The following is a 17,570-nucleotide window of genomic DNA, read 5'->3' on the forward strand; positions in this document are numbered from 1 at the left end:
CAGAGGAAATGACGGCAGGATGATTTAAATCACTATGACTACTTCTCTTCAGTTCGGCACGGTGTCCTTTCTTTAAGCCCCGATGGGGTAAGATTGTTGACTAGGAAGCTCTTCTTGTTTTTTCTGTGTACAATTTCCTGGTCACTGTACTTCAAAAAGGAAACAAAACAAAGCACAGGTTTGTTGAAGAAGGTCCAGAGGAGAACCAAAAATGAGAGAAAAGGGCTGCCAGGTAAGACTGTTCTAAAAATTAATGGGGACCTTTTTTAAAAACAGTAAGGAAATACATACAACCTAAAATTTACCATTTCTAAGTGTATAAATTCAGTGGCATATAGTACATTCACGGTTCGTGCAGGCGTCCCCACCATCCATTCCAGAACTTTCTTGTCATCCCAAATTTAAAACTCAGCACCCACTGAACAGTAACTCACAATTCTCTTATCTCCCCAGACCCAGCAACCACCATTCTACTTTCTGTTTCTATGAACGTAACTCACCTAGGGACCTGACAAAAGTGAAATCATGCAACTTTGGTTCTTTCGTGATAGACTTATTTCACGTAGTATGATGTCTGCAGGCTTCATCCATGTTGTAACATGTCAATATTTCTTTCTTTTTTAAGGGTAATATTTCATTGTATGTATAGACCACATTTTGTTTATCCATTCACCTGTTGATGTGTTCACCTTTTGGCTTTTGGGAATAATGCTGCTTTGAACATTAGTGTACAAGTGTTTGAGGCCCCTCTTTGGGGTACGTACCTGGGTGCGGGGGGGAATTGCTGGATCACATGGCAGCTCCGTGTTTAGCTTTCTGAGGAACTGCCGGCATGTTTTCTACAGGAGCTACACCGTTTCACGTGCCCACCAGCAATGCACAGGAGTTCCGGTGTTTCCTCACGCTGGCCAGCATTTGGTTTTTTCCATTTGTTTTGTTTTTAATAGTCGCCATCCTAATGGGTATGAAGTGGTATAAATGGGGACTTTTCTGCTTGGAAGAAACAGACTGAGAGGGCAAGTGTAGGCCTGTAGTTATGAAGACTTCAGCTGGGATATACACTGACATGGTCACCAGAATCTAAAACTTTGGAATCTGGGCAACGAAGAAAGTCAGAGTATATAATAAAGAGCCTAGCGTGGGTACTGAACAGTCCCAAAGGCCACCAGCCCTTCCCTTCTTCAGACGCACGGGCTAAACCTCACCTTGGCTGGGGACTCCATTGAGGTAAATTCAGAATAATGACAAAAGAATCTTCTCAGACCAGTTATTTTATCCCATGAGGGGTGCATGAGCTCACTAATGGGTGGTTAAGAAAAACCATGAATTCTGTATAATTCACCCCTATATATTTGAAGTTGATTTTAGAGAAGATGACTGCGCCTCTGTTCCCACCTGACATTTAGCTTGCCGTCCTGCACCGGAAGCTCCCGGCTCCTCTCGGAAGCCCTGTGGCCATCACAGGGGAACTGAAGGAACTATTTTCTTTATTTAACCTTCACCAGATACATTATTTAACCTTCACCAGATACTGTACACCGGAGCACGTGCCTGGCCTTGGGATAAGGCCTACGACTAGAACAGAGAGCAGAGCTGACCCTGACTTTGTCTTCACGGAGCTACAGTTCAGTGGGCGAATCAGATCATTTCTCACACAAGTAGATTTGTAATCCCGCACTGTGCCTGGCTCTCCACAGGAAAAAAACCCACCTGTGATACTTCTCTTTTCCGTTAACGTTGTTCCTACAACCTCTCTTAAGAAATCTGCTTTCTTTTCTCTCCAGGAGCCTTCAAACAGGTGGCTTTGCCTGGGAGGGAGAGGTAGAAAACAACGCGTATAGCAAGGCTACAGGGGTGGTCCCGCAGCACAGGTACCACCCCACAGCGGGCAGCTACCAACTCCACTTTGCCCTGCAGCAGCTTGAACAACAGAAACTTCAGTCCCGGCAGCTCCTGGACCAGAGTCGAGCCCGGCACCAGGTAATTCAGATGCGGCTTTTCCATATGCTAGTATCGTCCTTCTAAGAGGGGGTCGGGGGTGGGTGTGGAGCGGTGGAGTAAGATCAGTGGGAAAGGTGGGAACACTTTCCCCAGGGTTTACCAACAGCACCGTGGCTTGGACGACTCACAGAGAGTCTCCTCTGACGGAAGAAATGTCCTGAAGCCATGATGTTGGCTTCGCTGGGATGTAACACTGATCCAGTTTTGATGTTTTCGTTCCTTTGGATATTTTTTCTTTAGAAATCTCTTGAGCGTTTCCCCTTTCTGTTGCACGGTGGTAATTCAGTAAGCTCCCAAAGGATCTACTTTCCATCTTCCTAAGAATTAGCCTTTGAAGCAATTTTTTTTTTCCCTAAATGTACCACTCCCTTATCATTACACACTTGGTTCACCTAAGCACACGTTAATCCTTCATGACCTATCAGAATTTTCAAGGTATAAATAATGTTTCAAGTTCTTCTCATAGGAAATGGATGTAAGTTTGGCTTTTGGTCTTCTGGTTTGACAGTACACAAAATCTGTGAAACATTGGTTTCCTCTTCATTGTCCCTACAGTGACAGAAACTCCTGAGGGTATGCACGAGGGAGCTGTGTAAGTGCATGGTACTAGTGTGTCAGTGGGGCCCAAATTACAGGGAAAGGACTTCACAAAAATTCAGCCCTTACAGCATTAACTTTTTCTTGATGATTTCAGGGTTATCATTAGAATCAATTACTATGTTCTACATGTTGTTTTGGGCTAAATCAGTGCTGATTCTATGACCTGCCCATTTATCTGGTTACTTGAAGATGTTGAAAATATCTTCTATTTTTTCTAAATTTTCTATTAAAAATTTCTTCTATTTGCTCTTATAAACATGTAGTGCGTAGTGTACATTAGTTTGTGCAAAATTAATATTCACTCAAGGGCTAAGGCAGCATTTCCCAAAGTTTTTACTTCTCCTCTAAGTAAAGCCGTTACCATTATGCTCTCTGTGTCTACTTAACCTTTTCAGCTCTTGTCCAGATCCAGACATTTTATTATTTTGATTTCATTCACTACATGCTCATCTCTTTCTATGCTGGTGTACTCTCTATATTATATTAACTCAGTGTAATATATGAAAAATTGCAAGTGTCAGTAGTTATGAAGTAGCTCAGTAGGTCATTTTTACTGGAGGAAAATCCATACTCCTTCCCTGGGAAGCATGGAATGTAGCATCTCATTTTGATCACCACACTGCCCTCCGTCCTCATTTAGAAAGTCCTTGGGACAGGCAGTTTACATTTCAGAATTGTAGATATAAATGTATATCTTAGATTTTTTAAAATCTATTTAATTTCTTAAACCTTGTGAACTTCTGAACTTCTCATCATTCAGGGTACTTGAGAATGCCAGCTTAATCAGATCCTGGACAGCAGAGGTCTCAGAAACAGCTTTATTTCTCTTACGTGAGCATAATCGATGATCTAATGAATCTAGACAGTTGGGCCCTTTCCATGCTTCCATACCTTGAAATGGTGGTGATTTTTAAAGTGATTGTAGGGCACTGAAGTTTGGGGGAAAGAGAGACCGTTTTACTGATTTCCACTTTTAGAAACTGCTTCATGTAAAAGCCCTTTTCATTCTTTTGATTAACTTCCAGTGACTCACATTCCTTTGAAAATTCAGAGTACTGTTCTTCTTGTGTGGATTTTTTTTTTCCAGTGAGGATTATACTGGTTTAGTTTCACTGAACTATGAAGTATATGGAAAACATGTTTTTTAGACTCTGTCAGAGTATCTGTCTTAGGGAGGAGTTAGAACTCCCAAGAAGGGAGTTATCTCGTGTCTCCTGGAGAGGGAACAGAAAAGCATTCATCATAATTTTATATATGTTTATAACATTATTTGTTTCTTCCCTCTGTTCTTCTAACCCATAGCTGATTTAGGTAAAAATGAGCCGGGGTGAGGTTCTGGGACTATGGGAGAGCTAAAGAAACTAAATTCCTAGCTTGAAGAGTTTATAACTAAGAAAATGGCAAATAAGATATTAAATGTCCCCTAGATTTTAAGCCTTTTTTTTCTAGCCTACCTTATGACTGTGCTAGACTCAACCATTATAATTATCACCACATAGTTGATGGAAGCCTGCTTTGCATTCTCTGTGTTTCTGCCCTTGGGTTAATAGAGGTGGTTTCTCTGATGAACTCCTTATGTTTTGGATTCATTCTTCTGAAGTATCCATAGCCATTGATATAAGTAACAATTTGGTTAATTGTCTGTCTGAGGGTAGAATTGGAATCTAATTTACTTAACATTCAGCCGTGAGAGATACCTGTGGATCGGGTCATTAAAGGGGGCTTTCTATTCTATTGTACTGTAGCATATCGAATTATACTGATGTTATGCATGGACTGTGGTTTTCATAGTGATTCCCTAAAAATATTTTTGGGAAACATCATGCAATCTTTCTTGCATTACACATAGAGGAAGTTATCCATCCCTTTCTGCACTTAGGTAGCCAGCTTATTAAAGGTATTGATTTCAAGAAGGGAAACTGATTCAGGATGTGTTTGGAAATAGACATCTCTAACCATTCATGCCGCATAAGGTTTGGTCTTCATCTCTGTCTGGCGTTGCACTCATAAACTGAGAAAGTGTCATGCACTGAATCCACTTCAGCTAGGGGCACCAGGGTGGCCCAGTCCTTAAGCATCTGCCTTTGGCTCAGGTCATGATCCTGGGGTCCTGGGATCGAGCCCCACATCGGGCTTCTTGCTCTGCAAGCCTGCTTCTCCCTCTCCCGTCTCCCTCCTTGTGTTCCCTATCTCAAGGTGTCTCTCTCTGTCAAATAAATATATAAAATCTTTTTTAAAAAAAAGAGAGAGTGAGACTGGAACTGTAACAAGGGCATTGGAGAAGAAGTCACTGAGAGCCATGGGCAGGATTTCCAGGGACTGAGGAACAAGGAAATAGATGTGATCCAGTCCCATTTGACAGCAGGATAAACAAAGTAAGGCAAAATGGAAACCATGCACTTTTACACACTGATGAGTAAAACCAGCAGTTGTTTTTTTTTTTTAAGATTTTATTTATTTATTTGACAGAGATCACAAGTGGGCAGAGGCAGGCAGAGAGAGAGGAAGGAAAGCAGGCTCCCCGCTGAGCAGAGAGCCCAATATGGGGCTCAATCCCAGGACTCTGAGATCATGACCCGAGCCGAAAGCAGAGGCTTAACCCACTGAGCCACCCAGGCACCCCAAAAACCAGCAGTTTTAAAGAAGAAATCATCCTAAGTCAGACAGGGGTCAGTAAACTCTTTTTTGTAAATGGCCAGATAGTAAATACTTAAGGCTTCATAGTCCATAGAGTCTCCATGGCCACTACTCAGCTTTGCCACGGTAGAACGGAAACAGCCGTAGACAGTATGGAAATGAATGAGTGTGGCTATTCTCCCGTGAACATTTATTTATTAGAAACGGGCAACAGGCCGGATTTGTCTAACAAGCCCTAGTTTGTGGACCCCCGATTATGGGCAACAGAACCGCTTGGAGGGCCTGTTAAAACACCGATCGCTACCCCCACCCCATTTCTGATTCAGTAAGTTTGGGAATGAGGCTCAGTTATTTCCAGTCCCCCCTCTTTGGGGGACCTCACTTGGAGAACCATTGAGCTAGAGGGAAAGCGATTACAAACATCTCCTCTGCAGTGACTTCTTTTCTGTCTTCTGGCAGGGTGACCGAAAATGTTAAAACTTAGTGTTGCCCTTATAAAATTTCAGGCACTCATTGTTTTATAGGAACTTTGTTTCCATCTTGTTCACTCCATCTGCCACAGTCTCCTTATGAATAAGTTTTCCAAACTTGAGAACCGTCATGTACACTTTTCTTATCAGGGCACATTTTGCTCTGCGATCACTGCTCCAGCTGCAAGTTTTATGGTGGCTAGAAGATAAGTAAGGGGACAGATTCCTCCCTCTTTGTTTTTTGGTTTTTTGTTTTTTAATTTTTATTTATTTATTTGACAGACAGAGATCACAAGTAGGCAGAGAGGCAGGCAGAGAGAAAGAGGAGGAAGCAGGCTCCCTGGCGAGCAGAGAGCCCGATGCGGGACTCGATCCCAGGACCCTGATATCATGACCTGAGCCGAAGGCAGAGGATTTAACCCACTGAGCCACCCAGGCGCCTCTCCCTCTTTGTTTCTGATAGTGTTAGCCAACACTCAGTAAGCACTGTGGCCCCAGCGCTGTTCCCCGTGCTTCACATATATTCATTTATGTCACGGGACTGTCGGGGTGGTTGGAGACGTGACAGAAGTCGTCTCGGGGTGGTGAAATGAATCCATTATGTGTTGATCTATCTCGGTGTCTGTCTTTTCTCTGGTTTACACTCATTGCTTCCCTTCCTTCTCATCCCGGCTTCCTGCCCCCGGAGGAGAAGGCTAGAACACTTTTCTTTCAGCTGCGTCGGGGGACTTTCTGGGGCAGCAGCGCCTGCTGGTGACATCAGCATGAGTAGCCCTCGTGCTGGGGGCTGCGCGGAGGGCCGCACCGGCTGTGAGGCCCAACTGACCTGATTCTAATTGCCGACATTGAGCTGATGTTATTCTTGGCCCAGGACAGAGCGATTACTCAGTAGTTTCTGTTAAAGTGATCCTTTGTTAAACTTCTGCTCCCAGCCCCCCTCTCCTTCCCTCCCACTCTCTTCTCTGCCTCATCCAGACTGAAAAAAAAGCCCCAAAAGCAGAAAAATTAAGGACATTTTGATGGCCAAGGCAGAATTGCTTAAGTTTCTTTTAACAACAGAGGGGAGAAAGAGGGGGTCTTAAATATTTAAAAATCTTCACTTTTCACTGGTTGCACTCCCTAGCCAGAGCAGTTCAGTTTTTAGTAGACTTCGTTTTGAACCTAGTGCGGTAACTCGGGGTAGGAGAAAACTGCCTCCCGATCTCCTTTCATCCTTCCGCCCCATCTGGCTTTTACTTCCCCTGCCCACTGTGCTCTCTCTTGCCGGACTGACCAGATCAGTAAGGGCCAACAGGAACTCCTGTTCCTGGAACAAGTGTGGGGGCCGGGGGGCTCTGGGTTCACACCGAAGGGTCTTTCAGCATTCGAGTACGTCTTGAGGGCCATTTGTAATGAACTTTTGGCCAATGGCAAGTGTGTCCATGCACAACCCCGCAGGTGTGGAAAGGATTCCCATATAAGCCCAGCCAACTCTTGTTACACAGCTCCTAAAAGTCCACTGCATGTGTCTAGAAAAATTCTGCCCCCCTACAGGAGTGAATACTGTTTCTCCAAGCCTTCAGCTGCTGTGTGTTTGTTTTGTGGGGGAGGGGAAAGAAAGAAATTCAGCAGGCACCCGGGCTTTTCCAGGCAGCCAGCAATAACACGCTGGCTCCTCAGCATGGCACAAAGAGAGCGAGCAAACAGGCTGACTGTGCGGGGGGAGTCTTTCTCCATCCTTCTAACAGAGTGTCCAGGAAGAGGATTGGACTGGAGCTCTTCAGGAGGAAGAACTTGTGCGCGTTCGCTTAACTTCCTGGAGCACGTCATAGCCTACGGCCGGTTTGTTTTGTTGGGTGTTTTGTTGCATTTTGGTTTTCCTTCTGACTTTTATCAGGAACTCATACAACACTCAGTTTCTTGATGATGACGATGATTGATTGATTTTCGTAGAACCGTTTGATTTAGTAGATTTTTGCCAAGCCCAAACTCTGTTCTTCTTACCTAATAAAAATACGTTGAAAACATGTGAAATGATACACGTAAAACTACATTTAGCTGTTCGGGAAATGGGCCCCCTGGACAGGCTTTAGAGTCAGATAATCTGGCATTTAAATCTTGCTTCTGTCCAGCCCATGCGTGGGACAGGCTGTTCAGACTTCTCCGCTCCTCAGTTTGCTGATGTCTGCTAAGGACAGGATAATGTGTATCGGTACATATCGTGAGGATTAGATTTCTCACGAAATCAGGCACTGGACTGGAACTTCACCCGCATCATCACGTTGAATCCTCTTCATAGCCCATTTTACAGACAAAAAAACAGATCATCACTTAAGGTGACTTTCTCAGGGTCATGTAAGCAATAAATAAAAAACCAGGTCTTTTACCCCAAGTATGCCTGCAGACACAGCCTCCAGCCTCCAGACTGTCACACTGTGCGACCACCCTGATGACATAAGGAAGCGTCCGTGTATATTTTATACACACATACACACACATATGTATGTATTAATCTGTGTATGATTACATAAATTTTAAGTTGCAGTTCATACATTCACCAGTGTACTTACTGACACCTATAAAATTGTATTTGAAAAGTCCTCTGCAAGTAGCCTGTCTATTCTGCTACCATTCATCCATCATATACACTGTCATAAAAGAGAAGGTCTACTGAACATACGTAAACCCAGGTCTAGACATTCTCCCAGTATCTCAGATTCTTAAAAAAAAAAAAAAGTCTTAAGAAAGTATTCCTTTAGAACTCTTGGAAACACCCACTGTTTACCCTCTTTTGTGTTTTTACTATATAGTAACATGGTTAGGGACTGCTGAGTCGTGCAGTATCCTGAAATAAGTTCTAGAAGTTTGAAGATTTGAAACACTTGTGGGGGTTGTTACTAATAACATAGGTGTTATCTCTTCAATTATCACATTGTCCTTTCTACCCTGTTACTGTTGCGGGTCATGGTATTTGAATTTTATTTCTATGATGGCATATTTGGGAAGACTACTGGGACACATGACTGGTGTCTGCAAATGGGACTACCCTAGGTGATAATTTTGCATGTTTACTATTATGCTTGCTTTTTCAATTCCATATAAATCTGATTCATAATATGTTGTTATAATACAGATACCGTTTGTTATGCTGATTCATCATGACTAGTGATAGAAGTCCCCTGATGACTGCCAGGTTGCTTTCTTTCTTTCTTTCTTTCTTTTTTTTTAAGATTTTATTTATTTATTTGACAAGAGATCACAAGTAGATAGAGAGGCAGGCAGAAAGAGAGAGGGGGAAGCAGGATCCCTACTCAGCAGGGAGCCCGACTCAGGGCCCTATCCCAGGACCCTGGGATCATGACCTGAGCCAAAGGCAAAGGCTTTACCCCCTGAACCATCCAGGGGCCCCGCCAGGTTGCTTTCTAAGCTGCCGCTGGAAAGTGCCCCTCTGGAATCTTGGTTGGGGGGGAGGTGAGGGGAAGGGAAATGGACACAGAGTGAGTGCCACGTGTGTGCTGGATATAACACTATCTCCATCCCACCGATGAGGGAACTCAAAGAGTTTAAGTAACTTACACAAGGTTGCATAACTAGCTAATTATGGAGATAATCTTCAGACCCGGTCAGAGAGCTTCCGAAGCCCCTTTCCACTCTACCACCCTCCCTCTTGAGAGAAGGGATTATTCATTTGTTTTTTGTTTTACACATTTATCCTCAATCAGGTAAAGCATTCCAAATTTATTGATGCGACTGCTGCTACAGACCCATACATGCAAATACGAAAGAAAGGGTCAATGTAATGAATCGAAGTATAGAACTCTGCTTGGTTGTGGGTATGTTAAAAGGCAATTATTCACCTACCAGCCACTTGGGCTCAACCTTATTTGTTGTATGGCCTTAACATGTGGTTTTGCTACTGCTGCCTGGCAACCAGTTTCCTTCCCTGCCCTCACTCTGTGACCTCTGGTTTGTTTTTCTCTGTCTGTGGGCATAGGAAGGTCTTGAAACCATAACTGTGAGATAACAAAAGACCTCCTCCTTAAATATAAAGAATTTCGTTCATCTGAAGTGGACACAGCCCCAGAAAGAAGCATAGCAAACGGACAACAGCCAGGTCTGTGCAAAGATACACAGTAGGGGGGCGCCTGGGTGGCTCAGTGGGTTAAAGCCTCTGCCTTTGGCTCAGGTCATGATCGCAGGGTCCTGGGATCAAGCCCCGCATCAGGCTCTCTGCTCAGCAGGGAGCCTACTTCCTCCTCTCTCTCTCTCCTCTCTCTCTCTCTCTCTCTGCCTGCCTCTCTGCCTACTTGTGATCTCTGTCTGTCAAATAAATAAAATCTTAAAAAAAAAAAAAAAAGATACACAGTAGGTCACCCATTTGAGATTCTGAGCCAAATAAGATAAACCATCCATCAAAAGGCAGAGGCCAGTTAGACACTTATAAATTCTGAATTTAAAGTTGTGAGGGAACCTAGAGGTTGCTTTGTCTAATTATTTCATTTTACTCATCAGGAGACATAAGGCACAGACACATCATCAGGAGAACAAGGACCCTGATGGAGAAATAATTCCCTAAAACTAGTAACTAATAAGACATAAGAGACAATGGAAAACGATGCTCTGAATTATCTTTTTTAACCAATTAAACTCTGAGTCTGGGGTCATTGCTGATCTTTTTTTTTTTAAGATAGTATGTATTTATTAAACAGAGAAAGAGAGATCACAAGTAGGCAAAGAGGCAGGCAGAGAAAGAGGGGGAAGCAGGCTCCCTGCAGAGCAAAGAGCCTGATGAAGGGCTTGATCCCAAGATTCTGAGATCATGACCTGAGCCGAAGACAGAGGCTTAACCCACTGAGCCACTCAGGCGGCCCTATTGCTGGAGTTATCTTTTTGAAGTTATCTTTATTTATAGACATACATACATGCATGCATACTTTAACTTTTAAAATTAGTAACAAAACTTTGCATATAGGCAGATTTTTTTCAAGCTTTCCTACTTGGAGTAAAGCTAGCAAAATCTGTGTCTTTTAAATGCAGCTGATGAAAATTGGACACATTGCTAGGTTTGCTCTAGATTTGCTTTGGAAGGGATATATGATTTCAGTGGATTTGCATTTAAAGGGAGTCAGCATAACATAAATGAGGAAGGCTGTGTTGTGTAATGGGGCTCTGAAATCAGACTCCTCGTGGGCATGGGTCCTACTTTACTACTTAGTAGCTGTGCCATCATGGACAAATTATGGAACTTTTTTGTGCCATGGTTGCTTCCTTTGTATAGAGATGATGATGAGACCCACCTCAACGCTTGGGAGGATTAAATGAGATAATAGCATGTAAAGTGCTTAAGGGCATATTGACCCTAGGCGAGAGCTCAATAAAAATTCATAGCTCTTGGGGCACCTGGGTGGCTCAGTCTGTTAAGCGATCTTGGAATGGAGCCCCAAGGCTGGCTCCCTGCTCAGCAGGGAGTCTGCTTCTCCCTCTCCCTCTCCCTCTCCCTCTCCCTCTGCCCCTCCCTCTGCTCATGTTCTCTCTGTCAAATAAATAAATAAAGTCTTTTTTTAAAAAATGCATAGCTCTTACACATAGCATAAATTTACCCTCTTAATAATTAAGGGTATGGTACAGGATTGTTGACGATGAACATTGTTGTGTAACAGATCAATAAAACGTGGGTTTTTTTGTTTTGTCTTTTGGGTTTTTTGTTTTTTAAGATTTTGGGGCCCCTGGTTGGCTCAGTTGGCTGAGCAACTGCCTTCAGCTCAGGTTGTGATCCTGGAGTCCTGGGATCAAGTCCCGCATCGGGCTTCCTGCTCAGCAGGGGGTCTGCTGCTTCCTCTGACCTTCCCCCCTCTCATGCTCACTCGCTCTCATTCTCTCTCTTGCTCTCAAATAAATAGTCTTTTATAAAAAAAAAAAAAAAAAGACTTTATTTATTAGAGAGAGGGAGTATAAGCAGGGGGAAGGGGCAGAGGGAGAGGGAAAAGCAGGCTCCATGCTAAGCTGGGAGCCCAATGTGGGGCTTGATCCCAGGATCCTGGGATCAATACCTGAGCTGAAAGCAGTCGCTTAACCGACCAAGCCACCGAGGAGCCTCAATAAAACGTTTTCATCTTGCATGATTGAAACTCTATAGTCATCGAACAACTCCCTGTTTTCCCCTCCTCCGACCCCTGACAACAACCATTCTAATTTGTATTTGTATGAGTTTGATTACTTTAGATGCCTCGTATAAGTGGAATCATAGTATTTGTCTTTTTCATGACTAGCTTATTTCACTTAGCATAACGTCCTGAAGGTTCATCTATGTTCTAGCATATTACAGGATTTCTTTCTTTTTTTAAGACTGAAAGATATTCTGTCTTATGTGTATACATTTTCTTTGTCCATTCATCTATCGATGAACATTTAGATTGCTTCCACATCTTAGCTGTTGTGAATAATGCTTCAGTGAATATGGTTGTGCAGATTATCTCTTCTATTATGTATTCCCTTTTGTTTGTTTGTTTCTGTTTTTGAGTATGTGTGAGCAGCAGGGGGAGGAGCAGAGGGAAAGGAGAGAGAGAGTCTTAAGTAGACTCCACACTTAGTGCAGAGCCCAACACGGGGCTTTTTTATGACCCTGAGATCATGACGTGAGCCGAAACCAAGAGTTGGCCACTTAACTGACTGAGCCACCAAGGTGCCCCTATTATGTATTACTTTTAACCTTAAATGTGCATAGCATTATGATTCCAACTTTGGGGTTTTAGTTACCACCCCCTACCCTGTGCCAGAAGCAGAAGCTAGTTAAAATGATATTAAGGAAGAGTTTTAGGAGAAGTTCAAGTTTCATAAAGTATTAATTGGCTAATTTTTTTTTTACTTATATTTACATGTTTGAACAACTGAAGATAAATGCAAGTTAATTTGTTCACAATTGCCAGAGAGATACGAGAAGAAAAAGTAGAAAGGATGGGGGGGAAGGTCATCTATGTGACATCTTAGGGCTAGTCAGTTTGACTGGGTTTTCTGGTCATAGGCTGCAACTCTGGCCTTAGCCAGCTGCCTCATGGTTGGACTTCTTTGGTCATAACACACTTCTGGCCCAAAGCAGTTCAGTTGTCTTGATGCTGGATGGTTGAAAAACCAACTCAGAGACTACTGCTGGAATCATCGGTTTTATCAGATGACAGAGTCTGAGGCCCAGGAGCATATCTAAGTATCTCTTAATGACCGGCATTGTTTCTCAAATGTACAAGAAGAGTTGACTTAGGAACTGCCTAAAACACAGTGGTTTTTGTTGGTGTATAAATTTTTCATTACAGGTAAGCAGCTATATTCACATCCTGGAGAGTAGATCATTTGAATTACTAAGAGCCTTCAATCTTAGTTAGTAAAAGAGACAGAGCCTCTTAATTGATTTTAGAAATAAAAGGGTATGCCGGAGAACTTCTGGTATCTTTGACCACTCAAAGCCCTATCTCAGGTATTAGCGTCCTCAGTCTCTCTCTGTATGAACAGTAGCATCTTCTGGGTTTCTGCCCCATCCCAGAGGTTGTACTCTTGTTTCTCTTGCTCAGACTCCAGTCTTGTCCCAGCTGACAAACATTGTGAATGGAAGACAGCCAAGAACTCCATACAATGTGAGACAAAGGCCTTTTGGAGTTTGCTTTTGCTAAAATAGAAACAGCTCCCCTCACCCTCACCTTGGCCCCAAGCTTTTCGCAGCATCATATGATTGCACAAAAGACACAATGTGTTCTTTGCATCGAGCAGCTCTTGGCTGGTTGTAGTAAGGTGAGTGATTAGCATCGGACATGCTCAGGAAGATATACCAAAACCAGTACTTGAGCTGCCAGAGAGCAACATTCTAGAAGCAGTTTTGTGTACTATGTAATGGGAACTTTATCCAAGTTAGGATAAAAATCTCAGTGGGGAGAATAATGCATAAAAATGTTTTCTTTTCTGGAACCAAAGTAAAAGGGGCACAAAAAGACGTTAACCCATTGAAGTAAAGGTCAACATTTCCCTACTTTATCTCCCTTAATTTTCAAAAAAAAAAAGAAAGAAAGAAATGAATTTAGAGTTATTTCAATACAAAGAGTTATCCAGCTCTGCTCCATCTCCAAGAAGCCCAAGCAAAGACGAAAAGAAGTGTTTTTCTGGAAGGAATTAAAAAAAAAAAGTAAAGAAAAAAACCTCCCAGAATTTAATCTCTGAACAGTATTATCTTTCTAGTAAGAGAGCCCAGATCTTGCTCCCTCATAACCTTCCAAGTTGCAGTCTGTGTTCTGTCTATCAGAAATTCCTCCTTCCCACCCACGAGTACCCTTCTGTTGTGGGAGAAGGAGGGCCTTTCCAGTCTTTGGCTTGGGGCCAAGCCAACCCTCAAACTGTGGTTTTCTCTGAGTCTCCTTACTGAAGCAAGGCTGTTTCCCACACCCAATAAAGAAGCAAAAGTCCTGTATATGTTGACCAGGTCTTGAGTGGAGGCCAGTGCTTACACAGCTCTCACATTCCCGGGACATTGACTGATGACACTGTAGCCCCCTTCCCGGTTGTTAAACCACAAGCGCAGCATGCTAGTATTGCGTATCCAGCCCTCACCTTTCTTTAGGATTTATATTGAGAGAACTTGATCTTCTAATTCTGTCCATTTATGAATGAATATCAGGGCAAAACAACTCACATAATCTATCGTTGATGGAATTGTAGGATCCGGGCCAATACATGCTATGAGAGGCCTGGAGAGGCTGATTTCTGCCAACAGTCGAAATAAATTCATTTATATATCTGCCTCTTAACATTGCCTCAGTACTTCCCTGGGTTTCTTCTTATCAAATTCAGTTGCCTTAATTTCATTACACTTAGCCTTGGTTTTGGTGAAATACCTGGGAACTTGTCTACATTACCGACTCTTTGGAATTTTGGAGGGCATGGAATTGTGATCATGGCCTTATCTATTCAGTGTATTAGAGTATGGTTACTGAACAGCAGCTGAGAACCTAGAAGCTTTTTTGCTGTGTTTGGAAAGACTCTGCTTTTTTGAGATGCAGTACATTTATTTAATGCTTAAACAAGGGTGACTCTGATAGATTGAGGATTTTGGCTCAGTTCAGTTAAGATTCCCTTTCACTGCATCTAGCAGACTCCTCTCCCTGCCATGGCTTGCCAAGTTAAAGACTTTTTTCCCCCATATAATCAGAAATCTAGAGTTAGGCTCTCTTGACCTCTATGGTATTGTCAGGAGCCTATGCTTTCCCCGTCCTTATGCTCTGCAATCCTTAGGAAGTAACTTCCGCCCCATGCTAGCTAGATACCCGTGTTCTGGGAGGGAGGAAGAACAGTAAAGGGCAAAAGCTGTGTACTAACCAGTTTTCCCCCCTTTAAAGAGCTGTCCTGGAAACTGCACCTAGAAATTTCTGTTTATATCTCAGAACTATGTCACATGGCTATTTCTAAGTACAGGAGAGGTTGGGAAATACAGTTTTTTAGCTGGGCATACATCATTGCCCGAACAAAATAAGGGCAATATTATTAGGAAAAGGGAAAGAAGTGTTAGTATCCGGGCAGGTGACAGTCTTCTAAGCAATAAATTATCCTAATTGCTTTTATTTTGTTATTTGAGGTGAAAACTGGCCTTATCACCACAGAACATCAGTGTCTAAGGGGCTGCCACAAATTGGCATCCAAGAAGATGAATTTATTTTTGTTTGGGATCTACTAGAAGGGCTTACTTATATTTTGTGGCTAAGTATAAGTTGAACACAAATAATACACTGGGCCCTATTCACAGTCCAGAGAATGGTCCTAGTACAAGATTACATCTCTATGTAAATGCAAACTTGCCTGTTTTCTTGTTATAGGAATTTGGTAGTTGCAAAAAAAAAAAAAAAAGATAAGTCTTGGTTATATGAGTTTTTTTTTTTAATTTACATTGATGGGGTAAATATTTATTAAGCACCTTTTATGTACAAGGCCTTCTACTAGGCACTGTGAGTGAAACAAAAATTAATCAGATGCCAGTCTGGCCATCACCAGGGTGCATTGTCCGGAAGGAGAGAAAAATACAGACATCAGTGGCCGTAACACAAGGTAGAATTGTGCTAATGTGATAAGACGCATACAAATCAATTGTTGCAAGCATTCAGAAGAGGGAAAGATCATTCCTGCCAGAGAGAAGTGAGTAAACATGACCTGGGGAACCTAAGCACATGTTTTCATTTTAAGAGTTTGCTTTCACAGCTAGTGAGCATCATCGTAAGACTAGAAAGATTCGTTGATGATGCACAGGCAGTGCCATTCCCAGATCATTACAGAGAGGCAGCCTTGCATGTCATCCCATCCTTTGGTTCCTCAGTAAACTGACATGGAGGTTTGGGGAAGAATGGAGCATTTGTTGAGTGTCTAGTAGGACCTTGGTGTTTGGTCTATTACAAGAATCCTTTATTGAATGCCTGGGCTGGATGTTCATACGTGATCTTCATTTAATCCTCAGTAGTCCAGCAAAGTAATTCTAATTGCCTATGAGGAAGCTAAGGGTCAGAAAAGTTCAGGAACTTGAAAAGGTCACCCCGTTTGTAAGTAACAGAGCCTACATACTGGACTGCATCTGAGCCCAGGCATACTGGACTGCAAAGCCCTGCTATTTTTCCACTTAGACCTGAGTCTCTGCCTCTCACTGATGACCAAATCTGGATTTGTGGGCATAGTAAGTGTTGAACAGTGAACTCCTTTTTCAGCCCTGCATAATAGTGAGTCCTATTCCCACCTGGTTAAAACTTGAGCGTCACTTGGTTACTTTGACTTGCATTCAGAGTTAATTTTGTTGCCTGCTTAAATCTTAAGAGAATTGGACTTCCTTTTGACTTTTGAATAATGTATTTTTGTAATAAATAACTACATATAGGTGGTACAAAATTCAAAAGGATACAAATGATATATAATAAACAGTTTCCCTCTCTCCTGGACCCCCAGCTAACCAGTTCTTTTCCATGGAGGTTACTAGTTTTTTTGTATATCCTTTCAGAACTGTTCTGTGCAGATAGCAGCTTTATGTGTGTGTGTATCTGTGTGTGTTGGTGTATGTGTGTGTGGTTCTGCATATTCTTTTTGCTTTTTACAAAAATAGGAACTAACTTCTGATCTTGCTGTTTTTATTAATTTTTTTATTTGTATTTAGATGTTCCAGCAAGATGTTGTAACAAAAGAAAAACTCAGGGATCTTGAAAATATGGTTAAGTTGTCACTTTGGCAACATGTATCAAATCGATGTTCTTTACTGATGGCAGTTCCTTGACAGCATGAAAAATCGCACTCAGTAAAGAATATTTTCACTTCCAAGAGCCCTTTTGCTAACAATGGCTTTTCTTCCTTAGTTCCCCTTCCAGTGACTTTGTCTATGCATGGCTGCTGTAGAGCTCTGCAGCCCTCATTCTGATTTCTGGTCTTCCCTAGCCTGAAGGAGGCACCTTTTTTCCCTTTCTTCCTTGCCTTATTGTGAACAAAAATATTGATAGGGGCCTGAATTGGGGCACTTTCGAGCACTCTTCAGTCTATGCTCATGTGTCAGGATGTAGTGGTGAAAAGAGGAGCCTACAGGAGCTCTTTCCTGCCTCCCTCCCCTCCAGCTGAATGTTTCCCACAGATGTGGAGACCCTCACGTATGGAAATGGTGCTTGAAACGAAAGGATTTGTTTCTGAGGCTGCCTTGCTGGACTTTTTGGTTACTTGTCCTCAGAAGGCTTGCCGGAGCAGAATCAGGGCTCCTGGGCACTCTCAGGCCATCTAAGACCTTCCGCATGTATAGACACCGCCCCTCTCCCCCAGTGCCAACCTACAGGCTCTGCCCATGGGCTTGGGTCTTCCTTTGTTCCCCTTCTTTGGGTCAGAGATGAAGGT

The 17,570-nt window shown here is 42.7% G+C and overlaps 1 protein-coding gene across 20 annotated transcripts in view; it reads left to right on the forward strand.

The window, feature by feature from the left end:
- The window catches only part of TTLL5 (tubulin tyrosine ligase like 5), a 279,659-nt gene that overhangs the window by 191,489 nt on the left and 70,600 nt on the right, over nucleotides 1-17,570 (forward strand). For all 20 annotated transcript variants that reach the window (XR_006381664.1, XR_006381662.1, XR_006381665.1 and 17 more), the window contains one exon: nucleotides 1,785-1,980. Coding sequence is in view for 16 of the 20 variants with exons in the window: in XM_044230835.1 (XP_044086770.1) it covers nucleotides 1,785-1,980 (196 nt within the window). In the remaining 4 variants the exon portion in view is untranslated. The remainder of the gene's footprint in view (nucleotides 1-1,784; nucleotides 1,981-17,570) is intronic.

This window comes from Neovison vison, chromosome 13, assembly GCF_020171115.1.
Source record: "Neovison vison isolate M4711 chromosome 13, ASM_NN_V1, whole genome shotgun sequence".
NCBI classification, from domain to species: Eukaryota; Metazoa; Chordata; class Mammalia; order Carnivora; family Mustelidae; genus Neogale; species Neogale vison.